Genomic DNA, 18,745 nt, shown 5'->3' with positions numbered 1-18,745 from the left:
TGTGAAATGATGCACCTTCTTGAAGGAAGTGAAAAAGAAATCGGGTTAGGATTGGTCTTAACAACCTGGGAATGTGACTGCAGAACCAAAAGAACAACTGCTCAAAGGCAGTCAAATAGTGTCTTCTTTATGAGTAGTGTTAGTGATGTGTCAGCTCTGTACTTTCTAAACCTTACCATGAACGATGGAAACCTGTAGGACAATGTGAGGTATGCTATACTTTTAGGGCCGACCTTTCTCTTTACCTTCCCCTTTTAATGTGAAAAGACAAGATCAATGAAAATGCCAAATGTGTGAGAGAAACACCTTAGTGATGTTATACTCTTGTAAAGTGAGATAAAAAGACTTCATCCTCTGAACTTAGGTTTATTACTTTTAGTCTTACTACCCTGCAATTGACCAATCTACCATAGTGTGTCTGAAAGTGATTACCTTCATAGGTCTATTCGCTATATTTTTCTTCCGATACTTTGAAATAGAAGATAGTTTAAGTAGAATTAAGAAATAATGATGTATGAAATGATATCTGGGATCCATTCAGTCATTCTAATTTCAGACGTCAATTGCAACAGAAACATTGATCAAAACGTTTACAGGGGTTGAGACAAAATAACCAATATAATCAAAATAATGACTACTGATGCGAATTCGTTCACTTAGTATGGGGGTTACACATTAATTGAGGTTACTAAAAACAAAAGAGTCTATAACATCAAAATTAAGTGTACAGTATTGAAAAATCTGTATATACTATTGACTGTTGGCTTTGAACAAACAATACATTCTATCATAAAACAACTAAACTGTTCAATGATAAGATGAGCTTGTACTAATAAGTTAGTATGCAGTTGTGAGAATGATATATAACACGAGCTAACATACAAGTGGATTGTGAGAGTACTAGGAATAGTGTCAACCGAAGGCATAACATTTGCCAGTGAAGTTATCTACAACTGAACGAAGCTCTGTTAGTAATTTTGAATTTCTTCATAAGAATATGCATGATAATCGCATTTTATGTAAATAGAAACGCTGGATGAAATGGACTGAAATTTCTCGCAATCACAGTTATAATTATTTTTCATTTTAGATTGATATCATGAATGGATCAATATTAGACCACCACTGAAAACTTGGAAGTACTGGACGGCCGTCTCGTCCTAGTATGGGATTCCCCAGTAGTGCATATCTACGATCCCACACGCGGGATTCGAACCCAAGACCTTCGGTCTCACGCGCCAATGGTTAACCCCTAGACCACTGTGAGCCGACATTCAACGGTGTTAATGTCTAACTTGAACCAATCCACAATATTGTGCGACCGTCCAGAATTGTCTTTGGTGAATATTTGCCTCACAACAGACACAGTTGAACTTTGCTGATCACGACTTCTCACTAGAACTCCAGGAAATCTGTCTTGAAGTCAGTTACTAGTGAGCCGTCCAGTGCTTTCAGGTTTTGAATGATAGTCTAACATTGATCCATTCATGATATCAATCTAAACTAAACTATCTCTACAACCCTATACTGATATCCTTCATTTATCAATAAATCTTCAGTTTCATATAGTTCATAACGTTTCATTTATTAATGGTAATTATTCGTTTTGACCTACATTTTTCATATTTTTACCTTACCATTTCAACAGATGTTTTTAAGTTAATTCCCCTACGTTTTTATGTGTTCATTTCCTCTCAACGTCTTGATTTAGCAATGTGACAATTCCAGTCAATAAACATCCGTATCAGATTCTACGTTGTTTATGCTTAATTATCTCGAAGAACGGGACTAGTATAAGATTCTATCTGTATCACTAGTTGGTTGATTCATATTCAAGGTCTTTAATGAAAACCTATTTACCTGCAATAGTCACTAGTATTAGGTACTTGTAGACATAACCAATATACACATACACCTTATGACTATCTACTCTTTTAAAAAAAAATAAGAACTTTAAATTAACTCATTCAGTGGGTAAATAAACATGAGCCATACTTAGTTCAAAACCGAAGTAGGTGTAGCTCCCAAACGCCCTAGAACAGCCGAGAGTGGGGAGAGTCAGCTCTCCCTCTCCAAATCCTCTCATATGGCCACGTGCATACAACCACTTCCAGGGAAGTCCTACTCATTGCCTTCTCGCACCAAGGGTGTTGTTTGTGAAGTTGAGAGGACAAAAAGCAAATGTACGACGCCTTAACTGCGTTGGTGAATACACAGGATCCACTTAGGGGAGTTGGAATACCCTGATTTCAGACCAATCGTAAACACGGGCCCCACGATCCTGAAGGAACAAATGGCGTATGAACCAATTATTGGTCACCGGCTACCATATGACTGCATCTCCTTACGATGCTCCACTGCCTTGTCGATCAGATCTTTATGTCGAAGGCTCTGGGCGTGGCCCGCTAAGAAAACCACCTGTTCCGGTTTGGGCACTCAAGCAGTATCCCAACCCTCACACAAATCGAATGAGGAAGTGTGGAGCATATCTATTTGGTGCTTCATTGTACTAATGTTTATGTGTTTAAATAAATAGTAAATAAATAAACAGAACCAAAGTAGGTGTACCTCTTATTTGGTGTTTTGTACTATTCTATCTTTAGTTTCAGAAACAAGTGACATTGTTACTATCCAATTAAAAAATGTATATATAAATCAAAGTGAATTCGAGATAGTGGAGAAGATTTGTAGCTCAAGTGGATGATTTTGATGGAGTTTTGTTCTCTGAGTTGGATGGTTTGGTCGTGGAGCTTTCATCATTCTTCTGAACTTCAAACTTCTATCTGAAGTTTGTGCTGATGATGTCGTTCAGAAGAACAATGGAAGCTCTACGACTAAATCATCTAGCTCAGAGAACAAAACTCCATCAAAGTGCATTCATTTAGTCCAACTACACTTCATCTTCCTAATCGATCTAAGTACACATTAAAGAAAGTCAAGATTACAAGGTAATAATAATAAACACAAAACATACAACAAATATACAAATTAATCATTAATACATGAATACAATTGTTTTTTCTAATTTACTTGAAAATAACCACGATCCATAAGCCAAAGTGTTATAATTGTAGGGATAAGAGAATAAACCGAAGGGAATTCTTTGATAAATAAAGACATTACATAACGACACTATAGAAATTGAAAATATGAAAAAAAATTAAGATGTAAGTTAAACTGTTTGTACAAATTATTTTACATCTAAGAAAAATGAATTCTACCCGATATTTTTTTGCCTTTATTGCATACAAAATCATGTGGTGGCTTATTTGAATACAGTGGTCTTGAGTGCTGTTAGAGGTATAAGGGCGGTTATCACTTCCCAGTTGCCCACATCGTGGAAGGGTTCTTCTGGAGGTACGTGAAAAGGAAATTGGATTACAAGTGGTCTTAGTGACCTGAGAGTGTGACCGCAGTGCCCAAGGGATAATTGCTTGAGGTCGGTCACATATGACCTTTTTGTGAGTAATTTTCGTGCTAGCTCTGTACTTATTGAGACCTTGTCGCCGGAGGTGGATATTCTTGGGATAAGGCGAGGTGTGCATTTCTAAGGTCGACCTTTCTAACCCCACCCCTCCTTGTGGGAAGGCATCCATGCTGTTATGCTGGTTGTCTAAAGGAAACATCTTACTGCTGTCACACCTCTGTACAGTCAGCAGTACGACTTCACCTTCGAACCTTAGGTTTGTTGCTTTCCGTCTTACCGTTCTTCAACCGACCTATTTGACATGGTAGGACGTTGAGGAACGATTTTTCCAGCCAATATAGCTCGATTGGTTCATCACGATCGGAAAGTCCGACTACCACGTCAAGGTAGCAACAACGGTCAGGATAGATTCATGAACTAATGCTATAGTTTGATTTAGTCATCCCTATTTGATCCCTTTCTCCTTTTCTATGGAGTTTATCTCTATTCGACCAATATCTATTAAAATAGTACTTTACTGTAAAATGTTTACACTTATTTTGATGTATTTGAATTTCATTTTGACAGATACTTAATTGAGCTTGACAATACAACTTCTCTTACTAAAACCCCAATTTTCACACCTACAAAATTACAAAATCCAATGGTTGTTTTAGATCAATTTCATACTAAAGAAACTACTTATCAGTTAACTAATAATGATGTTGATAATAAAGAAGATACTACTCCAAAAGTTACAGTAAAATCACGCAAAACACGTGATCAACATCCTCATCATAAAATCTCTACTCATTCTTCACAACAAACAACAGAATCTATTATTGATCATTTAGATCGTCTTCATCAAGAAGATAATTATCATCATTATCATCATCCATATCAACCAATTGATATGGATGATAATGATGATAATTCATCTGTAACAAGTTCTATGACTGATTCATCAGAAACTGTACGTCGATCAACTAGACGTGTTAGACCACCGAAACGTTATGATTCTTCAGCTGTTTAGTAATCACTTAATACTATACATTGTAATCATATACTATGAAACTGGGGTTTTTTTGGGGGATCTTTGTAAAAGAAAAAGTAAGACAATATGTTTTTGTGAAGTTTTGTTTTAACCGTTCAATGTTGAAGGGGGAAAATATTGATTATTTGTTACCTTATGTGTTTTTATATGTAATCCATATTCATTGGAACATGTAAATTGGATAGAAGTGTATTGTACTGTGCATTTTGTTGTACAGTGTAATTTTTGTTTGTTTTTAAATTAAAATGAATTTATTCTTAAGAAAATTGTTTAAATGGATTAGAATGTTTGGATTGCTTCGTCTATTGTTGAATAGTTGTTGATTTCATGAAAATCAGTATGATCGATCATTGTGTCATTTCTCTTTGTGGAACCAGCTATGTTAAGTGGTTTGTAACGGTCTATCAAATAAACGACGGGTTTATTGAGCAGCAATTCATTCTGTCCTACTTTATGGCAGTGAAATATAGCCGGTAAGAGTAGATGTTCGTAGGCTACTAGTATTCGATCATAGATGTCTTCGAAACATTGCTCGTATATCCTGGGACCACCGAGTACGTAATGTAGTTGTTAAGAAACGGATACTAGGTAAGGATGACAAATCAATTGGTGAAGTAGTGAAACTTCATCTGTATTCATCTTGCTGTGCTAATAATGTATGGCAACTTGGACCGAAAATATATGTGCGTGGCCCTACGTTGTAGCTGACTGACTGGTGGTTTACTTAAAACAATTCCGTCTTGTAGATAACTATCAGTCAATCATCATTTACCGGTTAGTGTTATAGTCATTATTCTAACATTATTTCAACTCCAATAAGGTATCTTCAATATTAATGATATCAATCCTGTTACAATCGATTAAATCTAAAGATACTGGGTTGAACTTGATTTAAGACTGAAGGTATACACCGTTAAAGAATTTCAAACAAAAGCGAAACGACTAATTTTACAAAGGTTTTTGTAAATGATGTCTATATGTGACGATCCAAAATGAAATTAGCCATATTAACATGACTACTGGCAAAACAAGACAGCTATTACTAAATTTCTAGACTAATGAATACTTAGATAATCAACTGGAAAATCAATAAAATCTATAAGAAACTAGACAATAGTTCCACTCTATTGAGTCCCATACAAAGTTAAATACCAAAGGTTCATAGATAAACTACATTGATCAAATCACTCGATATGATTGATGTTTTCTCTAATTTTCCTCAATAAGTTAATAACTGGGCATTAGGGATGTCTAAAATTGAAATTATTTTATCTTCATACCTGCACCACATTCTGTTTTTTATAGATCCTATGTTTAATCCCAGGTAGAGGATTGGGTGATACGTGTGTAGATACAGACTACTTGGTTGGAGTCCGTGCGACTATTGTAACCAATGGTTGGAGACTCTGGGCAACATGGCTTAGAATCGATCACAATGGCGTAGGTGTTTAAACTCTTTGTCTTCCCTTAAACTATGAGATCAAAATTGCTTCACATCTTTCTTCCTTCCTGTACTATATCCTTATACGGCATCTTTCTTTTTTATATTACTATCATTGAAGTGTTCTCCCAAATTCTAATCTTCTCAATTCTTCATGTCCCTTTTTTTCCTCTTCCCAAACTTATTTTACTGGATTATACTCTTTGAATAACATCTCTAAACCCTAATCTTTCCGATTACTGCTTAGACTCTTACTACCTTTACCACTGTTGGATTTGAATCGACAACTGCATCTCTGTGCTAAGGTGGTATGGCAACTCGAACTAATGTACATACGTACGAAGTTCTACATTCTTACTGACTGACTGACTACTTCTACGAATTTGGTGTTTATCTTGTTGTACTAATGCGGTATGGCAACTTGGACCGATGCATATATGTGTCTGGCCCTATGTTGTAGCTGACTGACTGACTGATAGGTGTGTAGTTCAGCCAAATATCATATCATATTAGATAGAGAAACTAATTTATTACACTTACCAGTTGTAATGCACGTAAACTACTGGAATTTGTAGATTTGATATTATTAATCATTTGAGTAGTTTGAGTCTTCTCATTGCTATTAACATTATTATTACTATTATTATTATTATTAATATCAGTATTATCTTCATCTATAGGACCATTATAATGTTCATCATAATTTGATTGATGAAATAATGTTTCAGCTGCTGAATCACATAATATAAATCCAAGTATAATTAATCGTGATTTTTTAATTTGTCGATTATATGGCAATTGCCATAAAGCACATAATGATTGTAAATTTTTCGGTGGATAATTTAACCAATTTGGTAATTCATTATTATCTAATGAATTTCTTGGTTTCAATGTAGCTGATGATGACGATGATGATGACGATGATGATGATGATGTTAAGTGTTCTTGTTCCTTCCAGATATCATGGATTTCACTATTAGTCAAGTAATTATCAAATGTATGATTACTATTATTGAGATGCTTTGATGGTGCTTGAAGTGAAGAATAAAGAATATGGTCACTAATAGATGTTAATCGATTAGTGTTACAGTCATTATTATCATTATTATTATTATTCATATCTAAATCAACAGGATGGTGCCGTGTACATCGTAATTCAGAAATTGTTTCCGTTAGCATTGATGAATTGTATGGTAAGAGAACTGTACTATTGATTCGATAGGATGAATCTGTAAAGAATTTACTGAAATAAAAATCATTAAAAAAAAACATTAACTTCAAGTATACCACTGATATAGACTGTAAGATTATTTAAAGAGCGATATATATGAAAGATATCAGCTGGTGTTGTTATTGTTATTCGTGGTGTTACGACGATTTAAATAAAGAGAAACATGAAATTTAAATAGGTATACTTTAGTAAAGTGGTTATTAGATGATTGATAAGCATTATTTAAATGAAGATCATACAATTTTCTGCAGCGGTAGGGAAACATAGTATTTAGGTGGAGTTCTGTTCTCTGAGCTAGATAGTTTGGTCTTGCAGTTTTCATTGTTATTCAGAATAACATCATCAGTAGCACAAACTTCAGATGGAAGTGAGGTGTTTGAACTTCTCCACATGTGACTCATAGCTTGTTCTGTCGACCTCGATCTTGATTGGTTATTGGTTGACAGAATAAGCTATGAGTCACATGTGGAGAAATTCAAACACCTCACTTCCATCTGAAGTTTATGCTGATGGTGTTATTCAGAAGAACAATGAAAGCTCTAAGATCAAAATGTCCAGCTTAGAGAACAAAACTCCACCCGAGCTACAAAATGTCTACACCATCTCGAAAAAATGGTATCCTAGTCAATAATTATCACCAATATTTATTGATTTCTCTTTTAAATATCTCAGTTAAAGAAATTAGTAACTTTTCAAAGATCATCACATAAACCACTTCTCTACGACATGCACCTTATAAATAGTCGTGACACAACCTTTGATAATGAAAAAAAAGGCGGTGTTATGAATAGAAGAATACAAGACAAACTTCAAAAGTTACCTAATTTTTAATCAGTAATTATTAACATTTCATTTATATGACATTCTTATTGTCTTAATCATTTAACTATTGGCATATCTTATTCCATTACGAATTTCTTATACCAGAAAGTTTTTCATCTTGTCAACTTTCGTAAAGAACTCAAAAATATTTCCTTGTCAAAAGTTCATTTACTTTTCAAAATTAGTAGGAACTAAGACGGGGAGTAGTAAGTTGTCTATATCTGATGTTCAAAGTAGTCTGAGTGCTAGGAGCTATGACAATTACTTACCCTATTTATCAAGCTATATAAATGTAGATACAAATAGTTGATTGATTTATTTAAACACACAAATATTGGTACAGAGGGACACCAAGCACATATGCGCCACACAAGTTCGTTGGTGTGTGAGTTATGATACTTATCGGGTGCCCGAACCGAAACAAATGGTTTTCTGAGGAGGTCACACTTGGAACCTTCGACCTGAAGATCTGATCGACAAGGCAGTGGAGCATCGTAAAGAGATTCAGCCCCATGGTAGCCAGTGATAAAAAATTGGTTCATACGTCATTTTCCCCTCAGGATACTGGGGCCCATGTGTACCATTGGTCTGAAATCAGGGTATTCCAACTCCCCTACGTGGATCCTCCATATCCACTAACCCGATTAAAGTGCCAGACATTCGCTTTTCGTCCTCTCAGATAGTATAAATTAATGTTTAGATTTCTATCGGCCTAAAAACAATTAGGCATTCTAGTGCATGTTTATTTAACATAAAACTAGATTGGATACTCTGTTGGCCAGACGCTATCAGCATTAATCTACTGTGGGAGAGAACAAGTCAGATCCCAGCGGAGGAAGAAATCAAGAAGAAGCGCTGGAAGTGGATAGGACACACATTGAGGAAAGCACCCAACTGCATCACAAAGTAAGCCCTCACATGGAATTTTCAAGGCCAAAGGAAAAGAGAAAGACCAAAGAACATATTACACCGAGAAATGGAAACAGAAATGAGAAAAATGAACAGAAGTGGAAAAGAAGGCCCAGGACAGAATGGTTTGAAGTATGCTGGTCAGAGGCCTATGTTCCATTGGGAGTAACAGGAGAAAGTAAATAACTAAATAAGATTGAATACACATTGACAAATAACAATCCAATAGGTGTTATCATAGTACTGAACTATTGAAAATACAATGAAACATAAAAAAAATAAAAACCAAAACTAACTTATCATTGAATCTTTCATTTGTTTGTGGTAATAAACCTAAACGAAATAGAAACACTACAAGTTTTGCATAGGATAAATATGTTTTAATACTGAATTCTATAGGATGTTGTCCTGAAATTAACGATAATTTAGTTGATAAATGAAATCGTCTAGGACTATTCATAATAGAATTGTGATTTTTCCCAATGAACCAATGTTTTGCCAATGTTGCTAATAGTTGAATCTAAATAAATATATAAGATATATAGATAAGTATAAAAGTGAATATTTTACAAATCATAAGTATGTACTAATTAGTCAGTAAGTATATCAGTAATAATAACTAATGATTTATTCATTATTTTATTTGAACATATAAATGTTGGTACAAGAAGGCACCAAATATATATGCGCCACACTTTGTATGAGGGCTGTGATACTGTCTGGGTGCCCAAACCGAAGCAGGTGGTTTTCTTAGGGGGCCACATCCCGAGCCTTTGACCTAAAGGTCTAACCCACAAGGGAGTGGAGCATCGTGAGGAGATGGAGTCCCATGGTAGCCGGTGACCAACGATTGGTTCATACGCCACTTGTTCCCGCAGGATACTGGAGCCCATGTGCATCATTAGTTTCGGATCCGGTTAAAGCGCCGGACACTCTATCTAATTCTTGATGACATTTGCAGTATATTGTTTACAATAAAAATAATCAAAACCAATATTTCACATATATTTGTAAGTAAAAAAAGAGGAACATTAAAAAGTGGTCATTTTGCGCCTTTAAACATTAATTATTATACCGATTTCATGTTGATTACTATGTTACTGTTATAACTTGTGGCCTATGTGCCCTGTTAATGTATACATACCGCCAATTAGGGAGCGGTGAATTATCGATCGGATCAATGACGTATAAAACCCGTGCGAGCAGTCTAGAGTACTAATCGGTCCTGCTACGTGCCTAGCCCAGCCAGTTAAGTCCAGAACATCAATCTCCGTCTCTGAGGTATGAATCATGTATTTCAAATATACTGAGGTTTATATACCAACCAAACAGACCACATCGTACCAGAAAATAGGAAACAACATTTGTACAAGAATTAGCCAAATGTGGCTCAATATGAGAGATAGTAATTGATAGACTGGGCATAAGTCAAGAATCGTAAATCGTAAAACAATAGTTCATAGGTCAAAATAAAGCTCATAATAAGAGGGATATGAATATGAAGATTTTAGTTATTTAATAATTGTACGATAAAAACATGCGCATAGTATTGGTCCATAAATGGATCCCAAAAGTTACCATTCATTATTCTTATGGGGACATAACAGTTACTCATAATTATTTATTTGTTTCATTTCATACACTAAACTTTGATGTTTAAGAAAGTATGAATCAGTTAAAATACGTCAATCAATAAGTTAAGATGAGGACGAATGCTGCTACAGGTATTTGAATGGACGAAACTTACCAGTAGTCAATACCATGGAAGACTATTTTTCGAGGGATATGCAAAGTAAATTCGATGTGCACTGAAGGCCTTGTCAGTCTGGGACTCTTATCACAGAATCACTCATAGGACAGGATGATGAATGCTATTAAATGAGACAGTTTTTTAATCCTTCTATCAGTTGTATGAAAAACAGTTTATTTGAAGATGATGGTTATCCGTGGGAGCCACTTAGTCATCATACTCCAAGCAAAAGAAACAGTTCGACTTTGTCCTCAGACCAGCTTACCTGACACTATGAGAACCTACTGATCGAATGAATCAGATAATTTTATTACGTAAAACATACCCAGATTATATATATATATATATATATATATATATATATATATATATATATATATATGCTATAACTAGTTCAACGAAAAATATTAATCTCCCTACCATGGAAACAATAATGTCCTATAGTAACATGAAGCGCAAACCCCAATGTTAGTGTAGTCACAGGAAAGTTTGAGCGTATAGAAATGTAATGTAATGATTTACGCTGTTTACTAATCAAATCTAATAAAACTTCGAGTTGATGGGGAAATCATCTACTAAGAAAGCTCAGAAAATCATTCATTAACAACATAAATTAATGCTAGTTTTTTTTGTTTCCAACCTATTCCTACTGTAGCCGATAGTATGCATCAAAGTTAGAAATGGTAGTGCAAACCTATTACATTCCCTCAGCTAACTTAATTGATCAAGAATCACAGTCAATAAGTAAGTTTTATTTAGTATTATAACCCTAAACCTCCATGTTGCTCACTAAATTGTTCTTAGGGTATCCTACAATAGTTTTACAAAATACTCAGAATAGAGAGAACAAAGCACCTGTTATCCGTTTTAGTGCTTTTTATTATATATTCGATAGTATATGGTTGTATGTTTACTTCAATTGTATCAGGAGAGGTTGTGTGGAGGTTGTAGTGGATTAGTTGAAGTTAGACATTAACACCGTTGGATGCCGGCTCGGTGGTCTAGTTGGTTAAGCGCCTGGCGCGAGACTGATAGGCCCTGGGTTCGAATCCCGCGAGGCGAGGTCGTGGATGCGCGCTGCTGGGGAGTCCCGCAATAGGACGAAACGGCCGTCCAGTGCTTCCAGGTTTTCCATGATGGTCTAGCTTCAACTGACTCATGATCTCAACTGTTGGAATTACTTCAATTGTATTGTTTAATACATACTTATCTGGTTTATTATTTTGCATTTATTTAATGAGTATATAAAATTAATTGTTTTGTCATTTCTTTGCACGATTATTATTTAACATCATTGTAGCCTTAGAATACGCGGATGGCATAGTCCTAAATGATGAAAGCGCTGACAAGATCTAAATTCATCTTATCTAATTGAGCAACACTCCAAGCATATTCGGGATGTTTCCTCCTCCTAAATGAAAAATGTTGTTTTAGGACTAGCCTGCATTAGTGTTCGAATTAATAATAGGGAGTGAAGTAGGTGAGTGTATTGATCAATTCATTTATCATGGGGGTCTCATCAGCCTTCATGGGTTGGCATCTGACAAGAACTCGGCACGGATTCAGAAACGTCGGTTGGTTGCCGTCAGTCAACTTACCTCACATCTGGAGTAAACGAGATTTTCGCTTGCTATTTAAAATACAGGTATACTGTAAATCAGTTCGCTTCGTTATACGTTATAGCTGTGAACTGAGACCTGTAAAAATATAAGATATTCGTAGCGTACTAGTATTTAGTTATAGGCTGTATCCAAGCACTGGCTCAATACGTTAGGACCCCCAAGTGAGCAATAATGAGGCTAGCCGCAGAGTACTAGGTAAGAATGGTACATTAGTTGACAAGGTAGTGAATCTTTATCGACTGAAGTGGTTGGTGCACGTATTAAGTACCCCCAACCACTACCTAGCTAGATTCACAATGTTGGCTGATATACGAGTAGGTTGGAAGAAGATTACGAAGGCACAAACGAAAATGTGACACTACTAATGATCCGAGTGATGTAGGTCGATGAAGACTACCTGGTTGCCGTCTTCTCGAAAATCCCAACCAATGACTAGAAATTATGGGTGAAACGGTTCAGAATCGTCTGCAGTGGCACAGGTGCATTAATTATTTGCCTTCCCTCAGATTCTAATTTTCCTTATTACGTCAAAATAAAGTTCTTTGTTACCCGAATACATACTTTCTTTGTGAATGTTATATCTTATGCCTAGTCTTTGTCATTACCGTTCATACTGTTTATTATTTATACTACTGTGGTATCTCGCTATACTGATGTAGCGTGGAAACTTAACCCGATGTATATATACATTGGGTTCTACAATGTGTATGACTGACTGACCGACTTGTGTCCAATTTCTTGGTGTTCGAACTACTGTGATAAGAAATATACAATCAAATAAAATAACCTACTTGATTAATCGTACAGCCCAACTCTAAAAGATCAGGTATTCTTGAATGACCATGATCTGTTGAATTCGATAAAACTGATTCCACTCCATTTGATGACTTTGGCATAAATAGTACACTTGTCAATTTGTCGAAACGAGATTTCAATCTACAAAATCGTAGCCATATCCAACTATATTTGAAATTTAGATTGATTGGGGAATCTTGTCCAAGTGGAGATAAATTTTCAAAATTCTTAAGTGGGAGAAAGATTTAATGGATATAAATAAAAAGGTTAAAAGAAGATGGAATAAATAATCTCACTGTTATAACCAGGTGTCAAGTTATGTAACTCGGATGAAAAACGAACGGGTGTAAAGAAACGCAAAATAACCTTCAATTGAACTTCCGCCATTGTCCTAAGCATTATTGATCTAGCCCCTTAACAACTGGGGAAAGGAAAGGACGCAGAAATTTTTTCCACCACTCCAAATGACGATGATACGATGACATATATATCACTGATAATTGGTGACAAGAACGATTGCCTACCGAGGTTTCCGATTTCCTTACGATATTTGCGAATTAAAGGACGATGCAGTTATTTTAATAAAGATAGTTCTATTGGGAATTCGATAACAGCGGCTGCTATTCAACACTTTAACAAATAGTCGCTAGCACAGGAAGATAAAGTGCAAGGGAAACTTCATATTTGAGCAGAACAAATTAAAATGGTAGAGCTCACTAGATATAGTACGAAAGCATGACCATGAAGCATAACGATAGTTAATGAACTAAGAGTAGTGGGAACCAATCAGAAAATAGCAAAGATTATATGAAAAGATGAATTAGAAAAAAAAGCGATTGTAGTAACCGATACCAGCATGACTTTAGTATTTCTAAAAGAACACTAAGTAATTCCATAATCGCCTTAACAACAACACACACCGACAAACGATTCCAATGAGTTTTTCTTTGTTGGTGTTTAGAGAGGAAGGTGCCCCCTGAATGCCCTGGTACGGCCGAGAGTGGGGAGAGTCCGCTCACCCTCTCGAAATACTCTCACACGGCCACGCGTATACAGCCTCTGCCAGGGAAGTCCTACTCATTGCCTTCTCGTGGCGGGGGTGTTGTTTACGAAAATGAGAGGACGAAAAGCGAATGTCCGGCGCTTTAACCGGATTCCAAACCAATGGTGCACATGGGTTGGCTCCAGTATCCTGCGGGAACAAATGGCGTATGAACCAATCGTTGGTCACCGGCTACCATGGGACTGCATCTCCTTACGATACTCCACTGCCTTGTGGGTTAGACCTTTAGGTCAAAGGCTCGGGGAGTGGCCCCCTAAGAAAACCACCTGCTTCGGTTTGGGCACCCGGGCAGTATCACAGCCCACACACAAATTGATGAACTCTTTATGCCTATGGAAATTACCTTTCTCGCTTTGAAAAGCAAACAATTGATTCAGATTATTATCATTACAATTATTGTCATTATTAATACTATTATTATTATTACTACTATTATTGTAATTATTGTTATTATTATTATTATTATTATTATTATTATTATTATTATTTTCCACATTATTCACCCTCTTTTATACTTATACAGCGGCTCGTCTTTGGTGGAAATTCGACTGTATCTAAACGTTCTCGAGTCACTGTCCGGTTGAAAATTGTATGTTACCACCGAATACGAGGACTGAAGCAGTTTTTCTGAAACCACGTGCACCATTCAAACTGGCTGCCTTCAACGTTCGCACACTTATGCAGGTCGGACAACAGATAGGGCTGGCTATGTCTTTGGAAAGTCTTAATATTGATGTTTGTTGTCTATCCGAGACCCGTATTCAAGACTCTGGTGAAGTACTACAAATTCGATCTCCATCTGTCGCTTCGAATAGCTTGTTTTACGTGCGCTTATCCGGGGACCCTATGGCATCTTCGTCTGGTCTTGCTGGCGTTGGTGTCGCACTAAGCGCTAGAGCTGAGGCAGCACTAGTCGATTGGATCCCCATTAACAGTCGGTTATGTGCTGTTAGATTAGAAAGTTCCATCAAAGTGAGAAGAAATCGGCGTGAGAAACGATGTCTTTTCGTCATCTCCGCCTATTCCCCGACAGATTGCAGCCCGGATGCAATCAAGGATGAGTTTTACCACCAGTTATCAGTTCTTCTCCAGAAAGTGCGTTCGACAGATATTGTAGTACTAGCCGGAGACTTGAATGCCCAGGTCGGGCGTCTAGGCACAGAAGAGAGTCGTTTAGGTGGCCGATGGGGACTCGTTGGTCGCAGGTCAGATAACGGGGACCGTCTACTGCAACTTTGCACAGACCACAACCTGTTTCTGGCTAGCACTAACTTTCGGCACAGTCATCGCCGATGTGCCACCTGGCGTCCTCCCTCTGCATCTCAAGCCTGGACTCAGATTGATCACATCGCGATGAGCTACCGCTGGCGTGGTTGTGTACAAGACTGCCGCTCCTTTTGGAGTACCTATCTGGACTCTGACCATGCCTTGGTCTGCGCCAATCTTGCCTTACTTTTCAGTGGCCAACGAAGTGACCACCACCAAAACATTGATGTTAGCAAGCTGGTTGCAACTTCTGTTGCAAGTAAGTATCGAACCGAGCTAGCCTCTAGGCTAGCTACCACTCCACCGAAAAGTATAGACGAGCATTGGTTGCAATTGCATGACGCCATGAAAATGGCGGGATCAGTCAGTTGTGGGTTTGCGAAACGTCCCGCTTTTAAGCACTGGGTTTCTCCAGGTTCCTTACAACTCATTGAAGCCCGTCGGTCTACTCCGGGTGACCGTGAGTTTGACCATAAACGAAGGATGTTACGTAAGGAAATTGGGCAAAGCTTGCGTAAGGACCGAGAAGCCTGGTGGTCGATGCGTGCTAATGAGCTGGAAGCAGCAGCTGCATCTGGTAACTACGGGAAGCTCTTCCAGCTCATCCGAGCCACTGGCAGCAAGAAGTCTGGTGTGAGTGAAACAATCTGCGAGGATGATGGGATGCCAATCACTAACATCCATCGACGTCTTGGACGATGGGCAGAATTCTTCGAAGGGCAGTTCGACTGGCCTGCTGCTCCGGCAACATCGGTCAGACTGTCCTGCCCACCATGACCGGTGACGTCTGATCCACCAAATGAGGCGGAAGCCCGCAAGGAACTCCAACTCTTGAAGCGTTACAAATCACCTGGCCCAGATGACTTACCTCCGGCTCATTTTAAAGATGGTGGTGACTTTATGACTAAGGAATTGACGACGTTGTTTACAAAGGTTTGGGAACTAGAGAGTGTACCAACGTCATGGAATGAGTCGATAGTTGTCCCTATCTTTAAAAGGGTTCACGTCGTTCCTGTAACAACTATCGGGGATAAGTCTACTTCCGATTGCATTCAAGCTATTGGATTCCGTCATTCTTCGTAGGTTGTTCAAAACCCGAGGAAGATTGACTCGCGAGGAGCAGGCTGGGTTTCGTTCTGGTCGAGGATGTATTGATCATATCTTCACCCTCCGCCTAATGTTAGAACACCGTCATACTTATCAAAGGCCAACAATCGTAGTGTTTCTTGAAAACAGGTCAGGAATGCCTTCGATTCGTTGGACAGGACTGTTCTCTGGGATTGTCTATTGAAGAAGGGTGTGCCTGAGAAGTTTATTAACATCCTAAAAGCCCTATATAAAAACACCTCAGGCAGAGTGAGGGCATACAACCACCTCTCTCCATTGTTCCATTCGAGCAGTGGGGTTAGGCAGGGTTGCCCAATCTCACCATTCCTCTTCAACTTTGCCATCGATGACATTCTGGAAACAGCTCTGATGGATGTAAGTAATGGTGGTGTGGATCTGTTGCCTGGAGAAAGACTTCTCGACCTTGAGTATGCGGACGATATTGTCTTACTGTGCGATAATGCCCAAGGCATGCAATCCGCACTTAATCAGTTGGCAATCAGTGTCCGTAGGTATGGAATGTACTTCGCACCTTCGAAGTGCAAAGTACTTCTACAAGACTGGCAGGATTCTAATCCTGTACTCACCCTGGATGGTGAGCAGATAGACGTAGTTGAGAAGTTCGTGTATCTGGGTAGCTGCATAAGTGCTGGTGGGGGTGAGTGATGAGATCAATGCACGAATAGTGAAAGCCAGAGCGGCTTATGCCAATCTGGGCCACCTTTGGCGCCTTCGTGATGTTAGTCTGGCTGTAAAGGTCGGATCTACAACGCGTCGGTGAGAGCAGTTTTGCTCTATGCTTGTGAAACCTGGTCTCTCCGAGTTGAGGACGTTAGACGACTCTCTGTGTTCGATCATCGCTGTCTCCGAAGGATTGCTGACATTCAGTGGCAACACCATGTCAGTAATGCAGAGGTTCGGCATCGTGTGTTCGGTCACAGAGATGATAATTCAATTGGTGTCACCATCTTGAAACACCGACTTCGGTGGCTTGGACATGTTCTACGAATGTCGTCCCAGAGAATTCCACGTCGTGCATTATTTGCCGACTCTGGGACTAGTTGGAAGAAGCGGAGAGGTGGTCAGTGCATGACATGGTGTCGTGGTATGAAAGAAAGCTGCAAAGGACTGGCTTCTGTTGGTCCTTCACGACTCCCTGGTTGGGGTCCGAGAGATGGTGCTACACAGTGGCTAGAGACGTTATCAGATATGGCTCAGAATAGAAGCCAGTGGCGATCCTGCTGTAACCTTCTTTTACTTTCTTCATAAAAAGTGGTTGTGTCTCCTTTACCTGAAAGATTTCTTCTGATTGTACCTTTTCGTTCCGTCGTTACTACCACACTACCTTACTCCAATCTCTTCGTCGTTGTTCTCTTTTTCTTTTGCGCTCCTTAGTTTTTTTTTTCTACTTCTCTTCGAATTCTCATTGTTTTGTGTGGCGCATATATATTGGCGCTCTCTTGTACCAATATTCATGTGTTCAAATAAATAAATAAATAAATAATAAAGAGAGGAAGGTACTTAGTTCAAGCTCATGTGTGAGCATCAATACTGGGATCTAGGTACATCGATCTGATTAGTACCAAATACGAAGAAACGCGCGTTCTGGACTCCAATATTAGTCAGTATCCAACTCAAATATCAATTTGACAGTTTTAAATTGGGATATATACCAACAGTAAATTTTAAACATCAAATTAATTCCCAACTACTAATATATGAACTCAATAGTATTAAGAGTGTAATGAACGAACACTTAGGCGGCGACAAGCAACTTATTATTTACTATATAATTACAGAGTTCCTTCGCAAATTGTGAAAAACATACATTAGATAATTCATTTGCAAATCTTCCATTAATTGCCTCAATCTTCATCGTTCCTTTATTGCTATGAAAATTACTCTCTGTTCCCATAGTCTTCCATTCAACCTTGCAACTTGATGCTGTCAGGCGTCTCACTTTATGATTGATGTTACATAATGTTGTTAGAGGTCATTAAGAGTAGAAGATACTCGTAAGCTACTAGTATTTGATCACAGATACCTTATAAATATTGCTCGCATCTTCTAGGATAATCGAGTAAGTAATTATGAGGTTAGACGCAGGGTAATAGGGAAGGATGGTAAGTCAGTCGATGAGGTTGTATATCTTCATCGACTGAGATGGTTGGGTCACATGTTACATATGCCTGAACACCGATTACCACGACGCGCAATGCTGACTAGTGTTGGGGATGGTTGTAAGAAAATTAGGGGTGGTCAAACCAAAAAGTGGTGTC

At 38.0% G+C, this 18,745-nt stretch overlaps 2 protein-coding genes across 2 annotated transcripts in view; one reads left to right on the top strand and one right to left on the bottom strand.

The window, feature by feature from the left end:
- The window catches only part of AHCTF1_1 (Protein ELYS), a 63,890-nt gene that overhangs the window by 21,966 nt on the left and 23,179 nt on the right, over positions 1-18,745 (bottom strand). Inside the window, exons 11-14 of the mRNA XM_051210835.1 lie at positions 13,027-13,257; positions 9,160-9,383; positions 6,442-7,144; positions 3,031-3,132 (exon numbers count right to left, since the gene is read on the bottom strand). Coding sequence (XP_051072911.1) covers positions 3,031-3,132; positions 6,442-7,144; positions 9,160-9,383; positions 13,027-13,257 — 1,260 coding nt within the window. The remainder of the gene's footprint in view (positions 1-3,030; positions 3,133-6,441; positions 7,145-9,159; positions 9,384-13,026; positions 13,258-18,745) is intronic.
- Positions 2,331-4,439, top strand: AHCTF1_2 (Protein ELYS; the record flags this gene model as incomplete). The annotated part of the gene is made up of 2 exons (XM_012939234.2): positions 2,331-2,443; positions 3,995-4,439. The coding sequence occupies 2 exons, from the start codon at positions 2,331-2,333 to the stop codon at positions 4,437-4,439; spliced, it is 558 nt and encodes a 185-aa protein (XP_012794688.2).

Source organism: Schistosoma haematobium, chromosome 1 (assembly GCF_000699445.3).
Source record: "Schistosoma haematobium chromosome 1, whole genome shotgun sequence".
In the NCBI taxonomy this organism is placed as follows: Eukaryota; Metazoa; Platyhelminthes; class Trematoda; order Strigeidida; family Schistosomatidae; genus Schistosoma; species Schistosoma haematobium.
The sequence above is the reverse complement of the archived record's forward strand: the minus strand, read 5'-3'. Positions and strand labels throughout refer to the sequence as shown.